Genomic DNA, 18,435 nt, shown 5'->3' with positions numbered 1-18,435 from the left:
TTTGAGACTTATTGCACAACAGTTGGATGAAAGTAGAGCCGCCATTTTGCAGCTGAAAATGGGAATGGATTATGTACTTGCCAGGCAGGGAGGCCTATGTGGAGTCTTGAACTTGACAGGGAATGCCTGTTGCTTTAACATTTCTGATAATGGTGAGGCAATCCGTGTGTTGGCTACAAAGATGGAGAATATAGCACATGTCCAAGTACAAACATGGGAAGGATGGGATATGGGATGGCTCACCAATTGGTTACCTAATGTTGCGGGACTCAAAGGGATATTATTGTCTTGCTTGTTTTTCTTGACGGTAGTAATAATGGTTTTATGTATGGTGCCATGTATCATCTCATGTTTTAGAAGTACAATTAGCACCATGATTTCGAATGAAACTCTACCTCATATCATGGCCCTATACAGAGCTTTACCTCAGGAATATGATGAAGATCAAGCTATCAAGGACGCTTGGTAAGCAAGGTCCTTGAGCTTGAAAGGGGGGAATGTGGCATCTGAATATAGACTGCATTTTTAATCAAGACTTATATTGGCTTATATCTTGATCAGGTTCCTAAATTAAATGGGCTTAGATTTTCAAATGTTTCATGCCAGGCAGAAAAAACCTTGGCAAGAGGTTTTCTCCTAAGACAAGAGGGCCCCATTGATTTATAGTAGAAAAACAATTCTCAAAGTCATAAAAAGGGGAAATTACATATGCTGCCCTTACAGGCTGAAAAAACACAATTAGGAATGGGTAAATAAGTAAAATGATACCAATGGGCCTCATGTTAAACCTTGAGCTGAATTTTCTAAGGCCAGAAGCAAATGGGAAAAACATTTAGCTGACAGAAAAAAGAGAACATTTTTAGGAAATCTTCTAAAGCTGTTTCTTTCTTAAACTGAGAGAGTTAAAAAGGGCAATAAATGTTGGGGAAAGGCAACTGGCTTGGCTGGAGAAGAAGCTTCTTTCTACTTTATTTTTAGGCTGGAAAGGGGGGTGAAAGGAGGGGTGTAAACTAAAGAGGCTTCTTTTAAAAGCTGTGTTTTACTGAGTTCCTTCCTTTTTACTTTACAAAGGCTTTATTCTTTTAAGAGGCTACCTATGATAATGTATGAAATATATTAGCTTAAATATATTGGCTTAAATGTAATTATGCAAAGGATTTAAGAAATGCTAGATTCATAGAGTCATATTGCAATTGGAGACCAGAGGGGCAAATGAGCCTAGCCCCCTTTGCCAGACAGGAGACGCCATCGAACACTTCTGATATATAGTTGTCAGGCATTTGTTTAAAAGACCCTCAAATGAAGGAGATCTTTCAATGTTGATGTGAACTCAAGATCCTTGACATCTGTTGAACATAAAAATGTAAGATTAAACATTTGTTTTAGAAGGCAATAGGGCAAGGAGGGCAAGAGGTGAGCTGGTAATTAAGATTCCATGTAAGATATATTATTACTTATTTGTCATTTATATATATAGCTCTTTGTCTCCCTTATAAGGACAGGAGGATATGGGTGTATCTTTTTGTGATTAGTTATAGCAATCAGCCAATAGGAAATCCAACCAGGCTGATTGAACAGAGGCAGCCCAAGGAGGAGCAAAGGGGGCTGGATTAAGGGAATATAAGTGCTGGCCAGAATGGCAGGAGGCCAGGCCAGAGCTTGGTAACCATATACCACTGAGCCTCTCATTTATTTGTCTGACAAATAAATTATTATTTTAATTTCTCTGTTGCTGCGTTGAATATTTCATTCCAGCTAAGCGTTAACCACAAGCAGGGTGCTACAGTACAAGTAGGCTAGTTTTTATACACATTCCAAACCCTGTTTTCCTGTTCAGACCACAAGCATTCGAAGAGACAAACCATCTGGGCAAAAATACTCGCAGTGCAAAGCAGGAGCAGTAAGGGGTGTGTTTGGAGGACCAGATAGAGAGATCTGCTCTAGTTTAAATGGAACTTTGCATCTCAAGGGTTGAACAAACGGCCCTTCATGCACTCTGACTGTGAAGACTAGATTACTATTTTAAGTATTTCTATCCCATTTTCTTCCAAGCAGTTCAAGGCAGCATACATGGCTCTCCTGTTCTCATATTATTCTCAGAACAACCCATTCAGCTAGATAAAGATTGAGAAAAAGTGATCTGCCCCAACAGTGAGTAGAGATCTGCAGCAGCCTCATACATAGTCAACTAATAATAGGGACATGCACCAAATACACATCCACACATCATCACACAAAAGACAACACCTGCCTGTCTGCAATCCATCAGCCCCAGAGGCACAGCTGGCACTGATCCTGTTACACCCAGTCCTCACACATCCCTGCAGGCAAATATTTGAGGTCACCTATGCTGCTCACACTGTTTTCGAAATTTGTGGGAGATTTTTGCCTATTAGCAGGCGCCTTCTGTGCCAACTTTTAAATCCCTGCTGAAAACTTTCCTATTTTGCCGGGCTTACACATGCAATTAAGAATGCATATTTCCACAATGGTTAATTGATGTCTGTTTTTATAGTACGGTTTAGTGTTTTATTGCTGTAAATGGCTTTGATTTTTTTATGACATATTTTTTATAAACAAAAGTAAATATTATGAGTGCTATTCTATTCTTTTCCATGAGAGGGAGCATGATGAAAACCCTTCAATTAAAGAAAACCTCAAAGTAGATTAAAAGCCCTGCTTCCCTGAGTGCAAGGGGGAAGTGGCTGCTTCTTACACAAGTAGCTGCTTCTGCTGGCTTCCATAACTACACTCTCTCTTGGATGCTAAGGTGGTGGATCTATTGCACCTTGGAGGGAGGGAGGGAGAGGAAGATGAGAGGGAGAGGGACTAAGCAAGCAAGTAACCAGAAGTAACCAGTTCCCTCTGAGCAGTGCTATTGGGCCCTCAGGGAATGGGTGCATATGAGAAAAGATAAACAAAGCACAGCCGGTGCCTGCTGGTTCACACAAGACATTCAGAAAGAGATGGTATTAGTTAAAAGCCAGCCCACCCTCCTGCTGTGTATTTGGTGGTGGTGCTAAGCCTAGTCATCAGACTGCCAGAAAAGGAAATGTGAGAGCAGGGGTTGTGTCCTATAGGGAAAAGATGGGCAAAATATTGGAAACAGTAGCATCAGCTTTTTCAGGGCCAGCCCAAGACATTTTGTTGGCTAAGGCAAAGAACCAGTGTGTGTAATGGTTAGAGTGCTGGACTATGACCAGGGTTCAAATCCCTACTCACTGGGTGACCTTATGCCTGTTAGTATCTCTCAGCCTAACCTACCTCATTGGGTTGTTGTGAGGATAAAATGGTGGGGAAGAGCGATGTGGGTGGCGCTGTGGGCTAAACCACAGAGCCTAGGGCTTGCCAATCAGAAGGTCGGTGGTTCGAATCCCCGCGACGGGGCGAGCTCCCGTTGCTCGGTCCCTGCTCCTGCCAACCTAGCAGTTGGAAAGCACAAAGTGCAAGTAGATAAATAGGGATCGCTCCGGCGGGAAGGTAAATGGCATTTCAGTGCACTGCTCTGGTTCACCAGAAGTGGCTTAGTCATGCTGGCCACATGACCCGGAAGCTGTACGCCAGCTCCCTAAGCCAATAAAGTGAGATGAACGCTGCAACCTCAGACTCATCCGCGACTGGACCTAACAGTCAGGGCTCCCTTTACCTTTAGAAAAAGGTGGCATATAAATGAATGAATGAATGACCTCTCCATGTACAAAAAAGCCGACTGGAATGAGTTACTGTTCTGTAACAAAGGCTTCTACATGTGCTTCCATGGGAGGATGGAGGCAAGACCTCATGGTCACTACAACCACCCTGCAGTGTGTCCCCACAGGTGCGCTTTTAATGCTTTAGTGATTTTGTCTGTGTGAACCCACCCACTCTGCCTATCTCTGGGCAACAAACTCCAAATATGTGCGCCCACAAATAGAGAGGGAGGATGATCCAGACAGGCAGGAGACACTCCTTGCTCATGAGAGCACCTGTGCCTAGCAGCAGAATTACTCCTTAATTTCTGCACATCTTTGAGTTTTTCAGGAGAAAAGCAAATGCCATTTGCTTTCCAAGCTTTAGGGATATGCGATGTTGCTGCGGTCTGGCCCCAACCTCCCAACAGCCGTGGGCCCACAATAGTTGCTGTCCGACGATTGATCACATGTGGGCCCTCGGTAGCTTTCTAACGTGACGCTGACCCCTGCACACCAATAGCCTAAAGCCAAGGCAGTGCTAATACTGTAGTCTTTGTCGCTAAAAAGGGATAAGTCCCATTTGTTGCTTGTTTGCTTGCTGCCTCCGTTGCCCGCCCCTTTTGGGGGCTGGGCTGAGGCGAGGCTACGCAGATCCATCGGCAGGCGCTGGGAGGGGTGCTAGGATGGTGGCGCGAGCTTATGCATTGGCGTTACAAACTGCGAAGAGAAAAGCCTTGCCATGGCTCCGGCCAGGCTGGGGAGGAGCCGCGACCTCGGCTGTTTCCGCCCGCTTTCGGGTAAGTGACGCGTGGAGAGCCATTTTCATTTTGGACAGGAGTTTTTTGATGGGGACGAGGCAGGCGGGAGCTCCGCAGCATGTCTTTGTTCGGTGCGTCCTTTTCGTGCCTGGTGGATGAAAGGAGTTCTAAACAGCGGTTGGCGCGAGCTATGAAACCCCCTTTTCAAATTAATTGTACTGCATCCCCCCTTTTTAAAGTGTGTTGGTGAGATTGGTTTCAAGTGACATTTCTATAGCTCCATACGAAGGATTGTTTGGGGTTTTTATTCCTTCTCTTCCTTGTTCACGTTCCAATCCCTCTAGTTGATTTTACCAACCTTAACTTTACTGTCTCCAGTTACTTTTTGCACCACCATTCAATAACCATAATTGCATCTACTAAAGACTCCACGCATATACATCTGCATTAACTCTCACATACATATATAGGATATGTAAACAATCCCCTCCATTCCTCTTCCTTGGACACATTTGCCCATATTCTCTGTTCCACATGCACACCTGCCTCCATCTGTCGGGGTTTCCTTCACTCCCTTTTTCTGAATTCGCACCCAGTTCTGCCAGTACCTCCCCCCTCTAGCACTGCACTTTCTTGCTATTGCTAATCGGAATGTGTTCCTCTGATTTCCTTTCCATTTGCACACCCGCATTTTCATTCTTCTCTAGCAGATCCTATGCTCTGCTGTGTGAACAGACGCAGTCACGCAGCAAAGTACCCTGCGATTCTTAGTTGCACCCATTCCTCTTACACTTCAGGAAGCACCGTCGTTGCGGAGGAGGTACTTCCGCTTCGCCTGCATCCATTTCTGGTCGGACCGAGAAGGCACCTAGAGGTGCCTCGCTGGGCGGCGATTCTATCGTTTTAACCGCTTGCAGGCAGAAGCTTGCTTTTGCTATGTAAGCTGCTGTCTCCAAATCTTCTATGGCTTCACTTCAGAGACGCCACACGGGCATGCATGATGTATTTTGATATGGAAATAAGAGGACTGAAAGCGTTGTTAGTTGCTGGCAGTCCCTCAAGGATGCTAAAATTACTGGCTGCAAACTTTAAAAAAATGGTAAGCTTTCCTAGTTATGCCCACTTGCAGTTTGACACATGTCATTGGTGTCATGCTTGGCTTACAAACGTGCCCTAGGCTAGAGGAACACACAGAGATAATAGAAGTCTTGCAAGGCGTCAGACGAAATAAACGTGCCAGTAATTTTAGTGGAGGAGCTGGAAACTATTTTGCTATCTCTCTCTTTCATACACAGATTTTGGTGTATGAAAACAGTTTAGAATTAGCACGTTTCTGTTTTGTTTTCAGTCATCAAATGCAAACGATGAGGTCCTCAAAGAGAAGCGTAGCAAAATCATGGCTAGAGGACTTCCAAAGCAAAAACCGATTCAAGGAGTTAAGCAGGTGTTGGTTGTAGCTTCTGGAAAAGGAGGTGTTGGGAAGTCAACAACTGCTGGTAAGTTCTGTGTATTTGATTCAGTATATTATTTCCCTTTAATTTGCTTGTAGATATAGGTGTGCGGATATAACAAGCTCTTATCTAACAATGTACACTTCCACTATATTTTACTTTTAGTTTGGATTTAATTTGAAAAGGTTTTTAAATAAATGTTACTCAGCCTGAAATAAGCTGTCAGATATAAGCAGAGTTCTTGTTTCATTGTTATTTGGTACAATTTGTGATGCTCCCTGGATCAAGTACATAGTTGAAACTAGTTAAATAATTATACTGGGAGGGAAAGAAGCTACAATGAGAAATTATCCTCATGTTCTATTGACTTGAGTGTGTCCATAACACTACTTGCATTTCAATATTTCATTTTATGTATTGTAAACAATGAAAATCCTGACTTTCAAATAGCAAAGAAAGGGAAAGAGTCATTTTAGGATTGTCTGTGACTGATTTTTATTAGAAGATGCAATACACAGTTACTAGGTTTAAGATGAATCTGGTGGGAGAAGGAAAATACTGACTTCATACACTTCCAAATAAATTCTCCAATTAGCCATTATGGGTTAGGAGTTTAGGTTCTCTTATGAATCAGCAGCTGATTTAAGAAACATGGAAGTAGGAGATAGGAATACATCATTTTTACAGTGAAGAGGATTATACAGTGCAGTGTCTCAATGATTTGTATTGGGACCCATACTATTTTACTTATTCATAAATGATCTGGAATCAGGGGCTTCTTTCTAAGAAGTGATCTCATTTCCGAGAGGCTGCTTCTGCTAATTTTTGTGTTCTCTTTTCAGTAAATGTAGCCCTTGCACTGGCAGCAAATGATTCGGTAAGTAATTGCCTGATTATTGTTTCAATATTGCTAAATATAAAAATCAATAAAAAGTTACAGATATTAATAAACACTTTAAATTTTTTTATATAAATAATTTTTATTATTTTCCAACACAAAAATACAGTTATGCCAAATTTTCACAAATTCTCACAAATTTGATTCTTTTTAGACTTCCTTCGGCTTCTCTGACAATCATCCATAATTGCTTCTCAGTTTACACATTTCTCTGTTTATATTGCCATTAAACTTCCCTCCCACTCCTATTTGTTTTTTTTTAACAATATATCTCTGTTTTCACAGTGCTTCTTGAAATCCCACCAGTGTTGTTTGCACATCACATGTTCTTTTCAGATATTCAACAAATTTCCCCCAGTCCTCGATGAAGTTTTGGTCTTGAAGATATCTAATTTTTCCGGTTAATCTGTCCAATTCTGCATAGTCAGTCAGCTTCAGTCTCCAATCTTCTATTGTCCGTATCTCCTCTTGTTTCCATTTCTGGGCCAGTAAGATTCTTGCTGCTGTGGCTGCATATTGAAAAAGTTTACAGTCTTTTCTTCTAATCTCATTCCTTGTAATTCCTAAAAGAAAGATCTCTGGTTTCTTTACAAATGTATATTTTAACATCTTTTTCATTTCGTTATAGATCATCTCCCAGAAACCCTTCACTTTCTTACATTCCCACCACATATGATAAAACGTACCTTCTTTTTCTTTACATTTCCAACATTTGTTGCATGTCTTATACATTTTTGATAATTTTACCGGAGTAATATACCATCTGTAAAACATTTTCATGACGTTTTCTTTAAGTACTGTACATGCAGTAAATCTTAAATTCTCTTTCCACAGTTTTTCCCAGTCCTCAAACTGGATATTATAACCGAAATCTCTGGCCCATTGTATCATTACCGATTTGACTTCCTCATCTTTGGTATTCCATTCCAACAATATTTTATACATTTTTGACAAAATTTTACAATTATTATTTATCACATCTGTCTGAAACTTTGATTTTTTTTCAACATAACCCCTTTCTTTAATATGTTTTTGATATTAATAAACACTTTAATAGCTGGTATAGATATATTTTTAAAGTTTGTTTCTGAAATAGTAGTTTTAATTTCAGTAGCTAGCTTCAAATGATATAGTTGAAAAAAGACACCATTTCTTTCACCAGGATTCTCCCTAATACTCATCTTCACTGTGCTGCTATTTCTGTTGTGCATTCTTATGAATTTCACTCCCTGACTACAACGCCACCTGTATGTTCATAGTCTCTTTAAAATGTGTAGATTGGTCAGAAATGGAATTGGAAGTTGTGCTTCTGATGTATATTTTAGCTTTTTTTTTTTTACATTTATATTCCACTTTTCTGTCAAGGAGCTCAAGGTGGCATACATGATTCTTCCTCCTCTTAATTTTATCTTCACAACAACCCTGTGAAGTATGCTGGGCTTAGAGACTGTGACTGATGCAAGGTCACCCCTTTAGCTTCATGGTTGAGTGGGGATTTGAATGCTGGTGGCACTGTGGGTTAAACCACAGAGCCTAGGGCTTGCTGATCAGAAGGTCGGAGGTTCGAATCCCCGCGACGGGGGTGAGCTCCCATTGCTCGGTCCCTGCTCCTGCCCACCTAGCAGTTTGAAAGCACGTCAAAGTGCAAGTAGATAAAAAGGTACCGCTCTGGCTGGAAGGTAAACGGCGTTTCTGTGCGCTGCTCTGGTTCGCCAGAAGTGGCTTAGTCATGCTGGCCACATGACCCAGAAGCTGTCTGCGGACAAACGCTGGATCCCTCGGCCAGTAAAGTGAGATGAGCACCGCAACCCCAGAGTCGTCCACACCTGGACCTAATGGTCGGGGGTACCTTTACCTTTAACTACCAAGTTTAACACTCAAACCACTAAACCATACTAGCTTGCTCTTTAGTTGAATATGTGAAAAACGCAAGCGCTGAAATTGGAATTGGGGATTTCTGGTTCATTGCTCAGTCTCTAAGTCACTGCTCTTTGCTATTTATGCCTGGGTGATATAAATAAGGGTTTAGTGGTGCAATGCAGTAGGCAAGGTGGTCATAATATCCCTTGTTGGCATTTAAGAAAATAACACACAATCCATGTGAATGAATCAAAAATGTTCCTGAAACATGGCAGCATTTACAGCAAATATACTAGTATTAGAACAAGGCTGTCAAAACAAGGTTAAAATGTACTGCGCAAATTTAACAGTGAAAGTTCAAGGCTCTTGAAAAATCTGTCAGGTTTACAGGGGGGGAAGGCAGAGGCAGAACTTGAGAGTAGCAGATGTTGCATTAATATTTGATACAGAAGTAAATTTTTAAAATCATTGTATTGGAATTAATTGCTTGATTGACACTAATAGGAATCACCTGGCAAGTTCTCAAACACTGCATAGAAAGTGTTTCATAATTAATGCCTGGTGTTATTGCAGTGGGTGAAATTTACTGTCGTGACACAATGGGTTAGCAAACAATGAATCATCTTTGTTTATAGCACTTGTGTATGCTGTGTGTGTTTTTGTGTAGTTCTGCTGTACCCCCTCAAATAGGAGCTGCATAGTCATTATTCTTCAGTTTATTTCTACATTGTTAAAATAGCATTTTTAAGAACATGTGGTCATGTTACATTTCCAAAGTACTTACTGATCACAGAAATCTGCATGATAAATGTGGCGAGTGGCGCAGAATGTCAGAGAGTGATTTGCAGAAATGATCTTGCAAGTTCCTGCTCTAATCTTGCCTCCTGCCATCAGATCTCACTTAACTGGCCTTGGACAAGTCACTGTTCTCGTAGGAGATAAAGATAGCTCTCTTCAGCTATTCTCCCTCAGTGTCACATAATCACCATCTATTGAGCGCAAGGGACCGAGCCACCACTCTCTCTGTTGCATCATTGTGGTCAATGTCACTGCTTTCCATGTGCTGCGAAAGAATCCCTGCAGTAGAGAGCCTGCTGTTGTGTAGGCTTCCTGTGTGATTTAGAACCCTGCTATTTATTTCATTTGACCTCACCATTTCTTCTTAAAACTGTGTGTACACATACACCCACTTCTCCACCCGTTACTCTTAATGCACTTAACGCAGATAACACTGAGGTTGACTAGTCAGTGAAAGCTTATACAAAAATAAATGTTAGTCTTGAAGTTGCTTTGTTGCTTAAATTTCAACCAACTAAGAATATACAAGGTAAATTGAGGTTGTGGAGTTGCCTTCGCCTCATCTTTCAAACTTGATGGCGCCATATTTACAATGGATTAGAAATGCTATACAGTGGTGCCCTGCAAGACGAACGCCTCGCAAGACGAAAAACCCGCTAGACGAAAGGGTTTTCCGTTTTGGAAGCGCTTCGCAAAACGAATTTCCCTATGGGGTTGCTTCACAAGACGAAAAAATCTTGTGTCCCCCGGCGGTTTTTTTTTGCTTTTTTTGCCCTTTTCCTAAGCCGCTAAGCCGCTTATCAGCTGTTCCGCTGATAAGCCGCTTAACAGCTGATTGCTGGAAGCCGCTTGACAGCTCTAGCACTAATCCGCTAAGCTGTCAATGGGCTTGCTTCGCAAGACGAAAAAACCGCTAGACGAGGAGAATCGCGGAACGAATTCTTTTCGTCTAGCGAGGCACCACTGTATTCGTTCTTAACTTGCAGTGGATATTGTGTATCAGCAATGGGAGGTTTAATAATAATAATAATAACAACAACAACATTGTTGATGATGATGATGATGTTTCACTTTGAAGCCCTATTGGGGAACTAGAAAAATATATAGCCTAAATTCACCACAAGCTTAGTTTGTGAATTTAGGCTGGGCACAGGCTTGGCTTTCTCATTTGCTACAGATACTAGATTCTTCTTATCTATTTGATGGAAAGACATTTGCTGTTATTTCCTGCTGGCAGGCACCACTGCAGGGGTGTTGTGGTTTGAGGTACTGAAGGATTCCCAATGCTAACACTCATAACTTTTACTCTGCTTGTGTTTCAGAACTATAAATCTAGTCTTAGGCTTATAAATTCCAACTCGCCTAAAACCGACTAGTTTATTAATGCTGTGCGTACATGTAGAACTGAATCTTAATTATTGCAGTTTTTTTATTATAAGATCTTTTGTTCTGTTTGGCCCGCAAGACACACCCAGACAATGGTTTCTTGTGCATGTGGTTGGACAATTGTGTGTTAAACCAACAACATGAGAAGCTTTCAAAAATAGTACGTTCATAGTTTCCGTAGTACACATGTGGACTGGGAAGATCTGTAGACTGGATATCTCTTGATTTTCAAACGTGCCACATAGACATGTCTGTACTTTAGTGTGGATGTGTGCACTATTTCAGTTTGATTTTCTTAAATCTACAAAGGTAGAGCTGACTTTAGTACTTGGATTCCAGAGCTGTTCTGAGTTTGTGTATGTGACTACTCACTGCAGATGAAATAATTTAGTTGATGGAAGATTCTGATTCAGTAACGAATGTCAAGGTCATCCATTTCAAGTATTACTTAAAGCAAAGGGAGCATTCGGTCCAGTCCTGGCTCTCTGGATCTGTAACAACTTCGAGTTACCAAATCATTACAGCTGGCTTAGTTAATTAATGACAAGAATGTGCAGTTCTCCGAGGCTGTACTGAGATTTCTAAACTTCTGCTGCTTTCCCCCTGAAGCGAATCGGCTTTGCCTAACTATCCTCCTTTTTAACTGCTTTTTTAGTTTTGACAGGAGATTCTTTTTAACCCTCAGAAATGGCAGTAGCCAATTCTACTCCCCCAGGAGCCCTGTAGGAGAACTTTTGGCTTTTCTGTCAGGCTCACTCGCATTAGGACAACTGTGTATGAAAGCTGCATTGCCCCAGACAATTTATTATAGCAGAAATAACTCGAATTAATAGAAGCCAGGCATAATACATCAAGATTGCTTGTTTAGGAACACTGTATTTTAGTGAGCAAACACCAGCTGTGCATGACTGAGGATGGCCCAAATCCAGTTGGGAAATTGCGCTTATGCTGTCATTGTGCAGGAAAACTACCTCCTCAACCTGTTTTAAAAATTCTTTTTTACTAAGGGCTGTGATCTAGCCAGCCTCCTCCCCACTCCCATTTTGATTTGTGGCAGTAGAAGAGTACCCTTGAGGTTCTTGCAGAAAATTATTTTTATATATAAATAAATGTGTGCCAACTACAGCATAGCTGAGTCAAGTATCCAGCACTGAAGATTGTATGCAGCTCATTTGTCTGTGTACAATCAGCTCAATCTTGCATGAGACATTCATCTTTGGTTGGTTGCCATATTGCCTTTATCCCAAAGTATAAAATGCACAGGTAAAAAAACCCTATGCTTTGCCTTTGGAAAACCATTGCGTGAGAGACGGCAGTCATTGAGGGTTGGGAAAGAGAGAGGTCAATTTTCAGAGAGGAAGATGGGGTTACTCTTGTCACGTTGTACATCCTGGTCCCAAATCCACTTCCATACAGTCTAACTCCAAAATGCATTCTTGCATACACACCTGCACATAGCCTGAAGGCTCTGTTGAGGTTTTTTAAGGAAACCCCCCAAATTGTTGCTTTCTTTAGGAAAACCTGAAAGTTGTTGAGCTTTTGTTAGACATACACCAACCAAAGTTTAAAAAAATACAGTTTTTTTAAACTAAGATCCAGGACAAAGTGCCTCCTTTTGGAAATTCCCCTCGGACGTCAATATTGCCTTTGAAATCCTGGTAATGTCCATGAAAATCCAGACATATGGCAGCCCTAATTCATTCACGATTCCACAGCCTGCCCTACAGCGGCCTGTAAAGCAGACAGTATTAGTAGACTGGGCCCTTCTCAACTCAGAGATTTATGGAGGCTAGGCAGAGAAGTCTGTAGAATGGCCATTCTGAACACTTTAGAATTTTTAAATAGCATGTTCTGAAAAGGCAAAATGGCAGGGCAAGAAAGCAGGGAATGAATACAACCAGGAACAGTTATCTGAAAATCAGAATTGGCCCTGTTAACAAAACCAGGCCATTTTCAGTAAAGAACTCTTGTAACAGAGAGGTTGCCAGCAGAGGGAGTGCTTTTCACCATTTTCCTTCCTATGGGACTCTGGTCATGACATCATCAAATAAGTTTTTTATTTTAAAAATCCACACACAACTCTTTATTAGCAACAGAATCAATCTTAAGAACAGGAAATGGAGGAGCAGAGTAAAAACATGCTAAATAGTCTCATCTGTGAGACTCAATGCAGAGTTGCAGATGGATCAAAAAGTTTCTTCAGCATGTTGGTTAGCTTACACTTCGCTAGATAACCTTGTGCTTGTGGTACCTGCTTGCCTTTTGCTGCTTTCAAATACAGTGGTACCTCGGGTTAAGTACTTAATTCGTTCCAGAGGTCTGTTCTTAACCTGAAACTGTTCTTAACCTGAAGCACCACTTTAGCTAATAGGGCCTCCCGCTGCCACCGCCACACGTTTTCTGTTCTCATCCTGAAGCAAAGTTCTTAACCCGAGGTACTACAGTGGTACCTCGCAAGACGAAATTAATTCGTTCTGCGAGTTTTTTCATCTGGCGAATTTTTCGTCTTGCGAAGCACGGATTCCCATAGGAATGCATTGAAAAGCAAACTTGCAAGATGTTTTCGTCTTGCTAAGCAAGCCCATAAGGAAATTCGTCTTGCGAAGCAACTCAAAAAACGAAAAACTCTTTAGTCTTGCGAGTTTTTCTTCTTATGAGGCATTCGTCTTGCGAGGTACCACGGTCTTTCTGGGTTAGCGGAGTCTGTAACCTGAAGCGTATGTAACCCGAGGTTCCACTGTATAGCATCTTAAATTCTTGAAAAATAAGTCATCCAGGAAAGGGAACATTGGTGAAAATGGTTGCCAAATGAAGTTCAAATACAGTTAAGAAGGATAAAATTTCAGGATCAAAAGTTAGGTCTACGTTTTGGTGTATGTTAAGCCTCATGATTTTACCTATGAAGGCATAATAACAAAGGAATGGACACTTATGGGCATGAATCCTGTCTGTAGGTCATGGCTGTCCTTGTTCATGCACTCTTGCCCTTATTTAGAGAAGATCCATATCTGGAGCCACTCCTGTGCACAGATCTTCTCTGAATTAGGAACTGTGGATGTGGAAATCTTATGAGCATCAGTACACAGGTGTTGCTCATCAGCACTACACCAAAAGCAATGTATCCAAATCCATCTTCTGGCTGTCAATTAGTGATACATGTCCAGAGCTAAACTGGGGCACTTATATCTAGAAGAACAATACTGCTTTACCATACAACAAATAAACACCAGGTCAAACCAGCGTTCTTCTGTGCATTGATTTCTTGAAGGAGTAGGTCTCATTATTCACTTCTTTTGACACCTTAGTTACTTAAGTCCATGGAAGTCCATGGAAGTCCATGGTTCAGAGAACCTCCATTAAGCAAAACATCATTATCTTGGGTTGCAATCCTATGCACATTTGAAGTAAGTCCCATTGAACACAGGGACTTGTGGGACTGGGTTGTTAAACAAATTTATATTTTCCCCACACACACTTCCACACAAATGATCGGCTAATGAGAAAGCAGCAAAATAATACAATTAAAAACAAATAAATATTGTAATGGAAATTGCTAAGAACATCTAAACACAGTCAACCACCCTCACAGCTTATAATTTCAAGGTTGCTAGGAATAGTGTATTTGCTTGGGTGAACACAAATGTTTTGCTTTTTAAATTCCTCCTGAATATTGAGGGAGACAAATTTATCCCACCAGGAGGGCATTCCCTAAATGGGGAAGCCCTACTGCAAAGGTCTCCCCTACTGATTGTCTTGCCTGAGATGCTTGATCTTGATATATTGAGAGGCTCACTCTTAGGTACTTGGGTCCCAAACCATTAAAACCTTGGTGTATTAACACCTTGAATTTCAGGCCTGGTTACACAATGTCCTATTGGGAAGCCCTGCTTACCAACCTGGCAGCTGCATTCAGCACTGGTTGCAGTTTCCAGGCCATCTTTGAGTGCAGCATCACATCGAGGGCATGGCAGTGGGAGCACAATTGGCCCTTTAGGAGGGTTGTTGCTAAGCATGGACAACCAAGGCCACCTGGACTTTAACTGACCCAACTTCTTTCCAGTAGTGCAACATAGGCAATGAGTGAATAACAAGGCTTCCAAACAAATTTTTCCAAAGCAAATTGTGCTTAAGATTTTAGAAAATGTAGAACAAGCTAAACAGTTTAAGAATATTATTTTAGGGGAGGAAAAGTAATTTATGGTTTGAGTAAGAGTGGAAAAAAGCAAATGTTAATAAAGGCAAACACATATACCTATTCAAGAGTGTTTCCTAATAAATTCAGCATTTACTAATTTGCATTCGTTTGTTGTCCGTTCCTGGCTTCTCTCTCTAGCGCTTTCCAATACTTCACCTCTCTTAAAGTGTGTTAGAGCTCTTCAACTTTTTGAATCCATGGCTCTCTTTCTCTCTTCAGTTCTTCCTCAGGGGTTCTCAAATTGTTGTCTGTGGATCAGCAGTGGTCCGCAAGCTTCACTCAGGTGACCCATGGCATGCTGGTATTGAATATTCATATTGACTTTTAATTGTATTCTTATTGCTTATTTTGTTTCTTATTGCATTTTATTGTATTTAAATTTGAATACTATGGAATGCTAATTGTAATACAATAAAATACAATGTAAGATATAAGCTTCCAGTGCAGCTCTTTACAATTGCTGCAAAAGGCAGAAAAATTATTATGTGGTCTGCCAAGTCTGCTGGTAATTTTCAAGTGGTCTATGGGCTGGGGGTGGTAGTTTGGGAACCACTGATTTAACATGTTTTTTCAACTCCCCTCCCAAACTTTTAATCAATCAAGAGGAGAGGAGACTCCTGGTTAAATTTTGGTTTCCCCTTAATTGCAGGTTCTTAGGTTGAACTTAGACCCTTTGTGCAGAGCTGTTTGAGCTAAGCCTCTCCTCAAACTTCTGTCCTTCCTTTGAACTTTTGGCCCTTCTGTGTAGGAGAGGCTTTAAAGCATGGGTAGGCAAACTAAGACCTGGGGGCTGGATCCAGCCCAATCGTCTTCTAAATCTGGCCCGCGGATGGTCCGGGAATCAGCAGGTTTTTACATGAGTAGAATGTGTCCTTTTATTTAAAATGCATCTCTGGGTTATAGTGGGGCATAGGAATTTGTTCATTATTATTTTTTTCAAAATATAGTCCGGTCCCCCACAAGGTCTGAGGGACAGTGGACTGGCCCCCTGCTGGAAAAGTTTGCTGACGCCTGCTTTAAAGCAAAAAACAACCATTTTACAATCTGCTTTGCAACTCAAAAGCCAAACACAAAATGGTTGAAAGTCTTCTTGCTTCACGATTGTGTTGATTCTTGCTGTATTAGGCTACATATGTAGTTTTGTAAAGCCACTTGGAAATGTTTTGATGTGCGTTCTTCACCACAGTGCTTTTATTTATATATCTATGTGCATTGATGGAGTAAAGCATACAACTGTGAACTATTTTTTTTTTAAGTTTTGAATGTTTGTGGTGTCCAAAGATGGCATTGCCATTGCAAAGCTTTCTCATGCCTCTCCCCTTTGCTCCCATGTCCATTCCCGAGTATTCTTTTGGTTTGTTAAAAATGGGAGAACCTGTAGATGGAAAAAGAGTGCTACTTAGGTTTAAGCACAAGCTAGGCAGTTTTCCAAATATTTATCCTTCAAATGGTAATTAGGGGATAAAGCATTAGAGTGACTATTTGAAGGGGTTTGATTAGCTGTGCATGCAGATAAAAGAAATGAGTCATGAATCTTCATAATCAGGTAAATTATGTGTTTTGTCTGAGAACAAAGGAGTTCGAAAATGGTGTTGAAGTCTTTGAAATCTGGCATGAAAATGTGGCTTCCCGATCTCTTAAATTGCAGCTTTCGTACAGTAGACACGAAACAGCATAATCTGTCAGAGTAACTCCAGTGGGTTTTTAAATAGCTTTGTGCATTATAAAGAAACATGATTTTTTTAAAAAAAAAAAAAGAAGTAGTGCTAAATGAGATATTTGCTTTGATCTACATGATTACCTAAAATGGTACTGTCTCCCAATTGACATGTATATCAAGAAGTTCACAGAAAGGAATTGGTGGAATGTGCAGTGATGATGCTAAGCAATGGCTGTGAACAGACATTAATTCTTTTACAGCCTTCAAGATGGCATGATAGAGGTATTATTGCTCACAGAGCACACATTCATTTCCCTCCTCTCTATTCCACTAAGGCTTTGATCAAACAGGATTTGCAGGTTTTTAGTTCTTCAAAATAATAGAAAGCCTGTCTCACCATAGTGGGAGGGACTCTTCCCACCCCAGTATGTGCATTGATGGCCAGCAAGACCTCTGCTATTCTGCCATTCTCTGAAAAGCTAATGTCTGCACTTAGGCTGTGCTTGTCATAACAAGCTATTGAAATAAGTCAGATACAGTGTTTGTATGCGTGTTGATAAATTGGCAGAAAACGCTAATGGGACTTGAGGCGGGCTCAGCACATTTTAATATGTGAAGTTGAACATGCAGTGGTGTCCCTTTTCCTTCTCATTAATCAAGGATACAACCCCTGAGAAGTTACCTGGTGTCAGTGAACTGAAGCCTTGGAAGTGCTAAGATTACATTCTAGTATGTCTAATATTCCTGCCACACTTAATGGCAACTGACTCACCGTATTATGTATTAGGTCTGCCTAGAGTGGAGCAGGGGTCTGTGTAAGGTGTGCATGTGGCTTTTTATTATTATTTTTAAAAGAAGGTTTTGACTGGATGGTTAAGTCCAGTCAAAGGCAACTATGGGGTTGCAGCGCTCATCTCACTTTCAGGCAAGGGTGTTGGTTTCTGCTTTCTTCTCTGTGCAGCGAAGTGCTTGTCACGAGACAGGTTGTTTACATTCCACAGTAATTGCACTGTTGGGTTTCTCACGGGAACGGAGACTGGATGTGACGTACACTGGTTTCCTGTTTTTCACTGTTCTTTGCAGTTTCTTTTTTTTTTTCATATATTTTTATTGAATTTTAGCAACACAAAAAAGAAAAACTTATTTGTATCCCATTACATCTCATCTCTCTTCTCTGTTTAGACCTCCCTCAACTTTCCCGACAATCTTTCGCACCCTCTATCCTATCTACACATTTCTTAGCTTCAACATTACCATTAAACGTTACAATTCTTTCTATGTTTCTCTTTGCGTAATGTTCCTCACTCTTTCACAAAGCTTCTTTGAGACACACTAACGTTGTCTGTTCCTCACATACGATTTCCAAATAATCCGTAAATTTCCCCCAGTTTTCCAAAAATTTCTGATCTTTTTGATATCTTATTTTGCCTGTTAATTTGTCCAATTCTGCGTAATCCATAAGTTTAGCCCTCCAGTCTTCCAGAGTCGGGACCTCTTTTCCTTTCCAATTCTGGGCCACCAGCATCCTTGCCGCCGTAATAGCATATTGAAAAAATTTACAGTCTTTCCTTATTATATCCCTTCTTGTTATTCCTAATAGAAAAATTTCCGGTTTTTTAACAAAATTATATCCTAATATTTTCTTCAGTTCACTGTGTATAGTCCCCCAAAATTCCCTTATTTTGCTGCACTCCCACCACATGTGCATGAATGTACCCTCCTTCTCTCCACACCTCCAACATTTATTACTAATTTTAT

The 18,435-nt window shown here is 40.8% G+C and overlaps 1 protein-coding gene across 2 annotated transcripts in view; it reads left to right on the top strand.

Annotated features, from left to right (window-relative positions):
• Window positions 1-4,302: 4,302 nt before the first annotated feature.
• NUBPL (NUBP iron-sulfur cluster assembly factor, mitochondrial) overlaps window positions 4,303-18,435 on the top strand; it is a 70,565-nt gene continuing 56,432 nt past the window's right edge. Inside the window, exons 1-3 of one of the 2 annotated variants that reach the window (XM_081889014.1) lie at window positions 4,303-4,468; window positions 5,778-5,925; window positions 6,723-6,757. In XM_081889014.1, the coding sequence (XP_081745140.1) occupies window positions 4,355-4,468; window positions 5,778-5,925; window positions 6,723-6,757 (297 nt within the window). In that variant the 5' untranslated portion in view covers window positions 4,303-4,354. Of the gene's footprint in view, window positions 4,469-5,304; window positions 5,529-5,777; window positions 5,926-6,722; window positions 6,758-18,435 lie in introns of those variants that run through there. The other variant, XM_081889015.1, reaches the window with a different exon arrangement.

Source organism: Podarcis melisellensis (genome assembly GCF_964234715.1).
Source record: "Podarcis melisellensis genome assembly, chromosome: 1".
NCBI classification, from domain to species: Eukaryota; Metazoa; Chordata; class Lepidosauria; order Squamata; family Lacertidae; genus Podarcis; species Podarcis melisellensis.
Note: the sequence above shows the minus strand (reverse complement) of the source record. Positions and strands in the feature narration are given on the sequence as shown.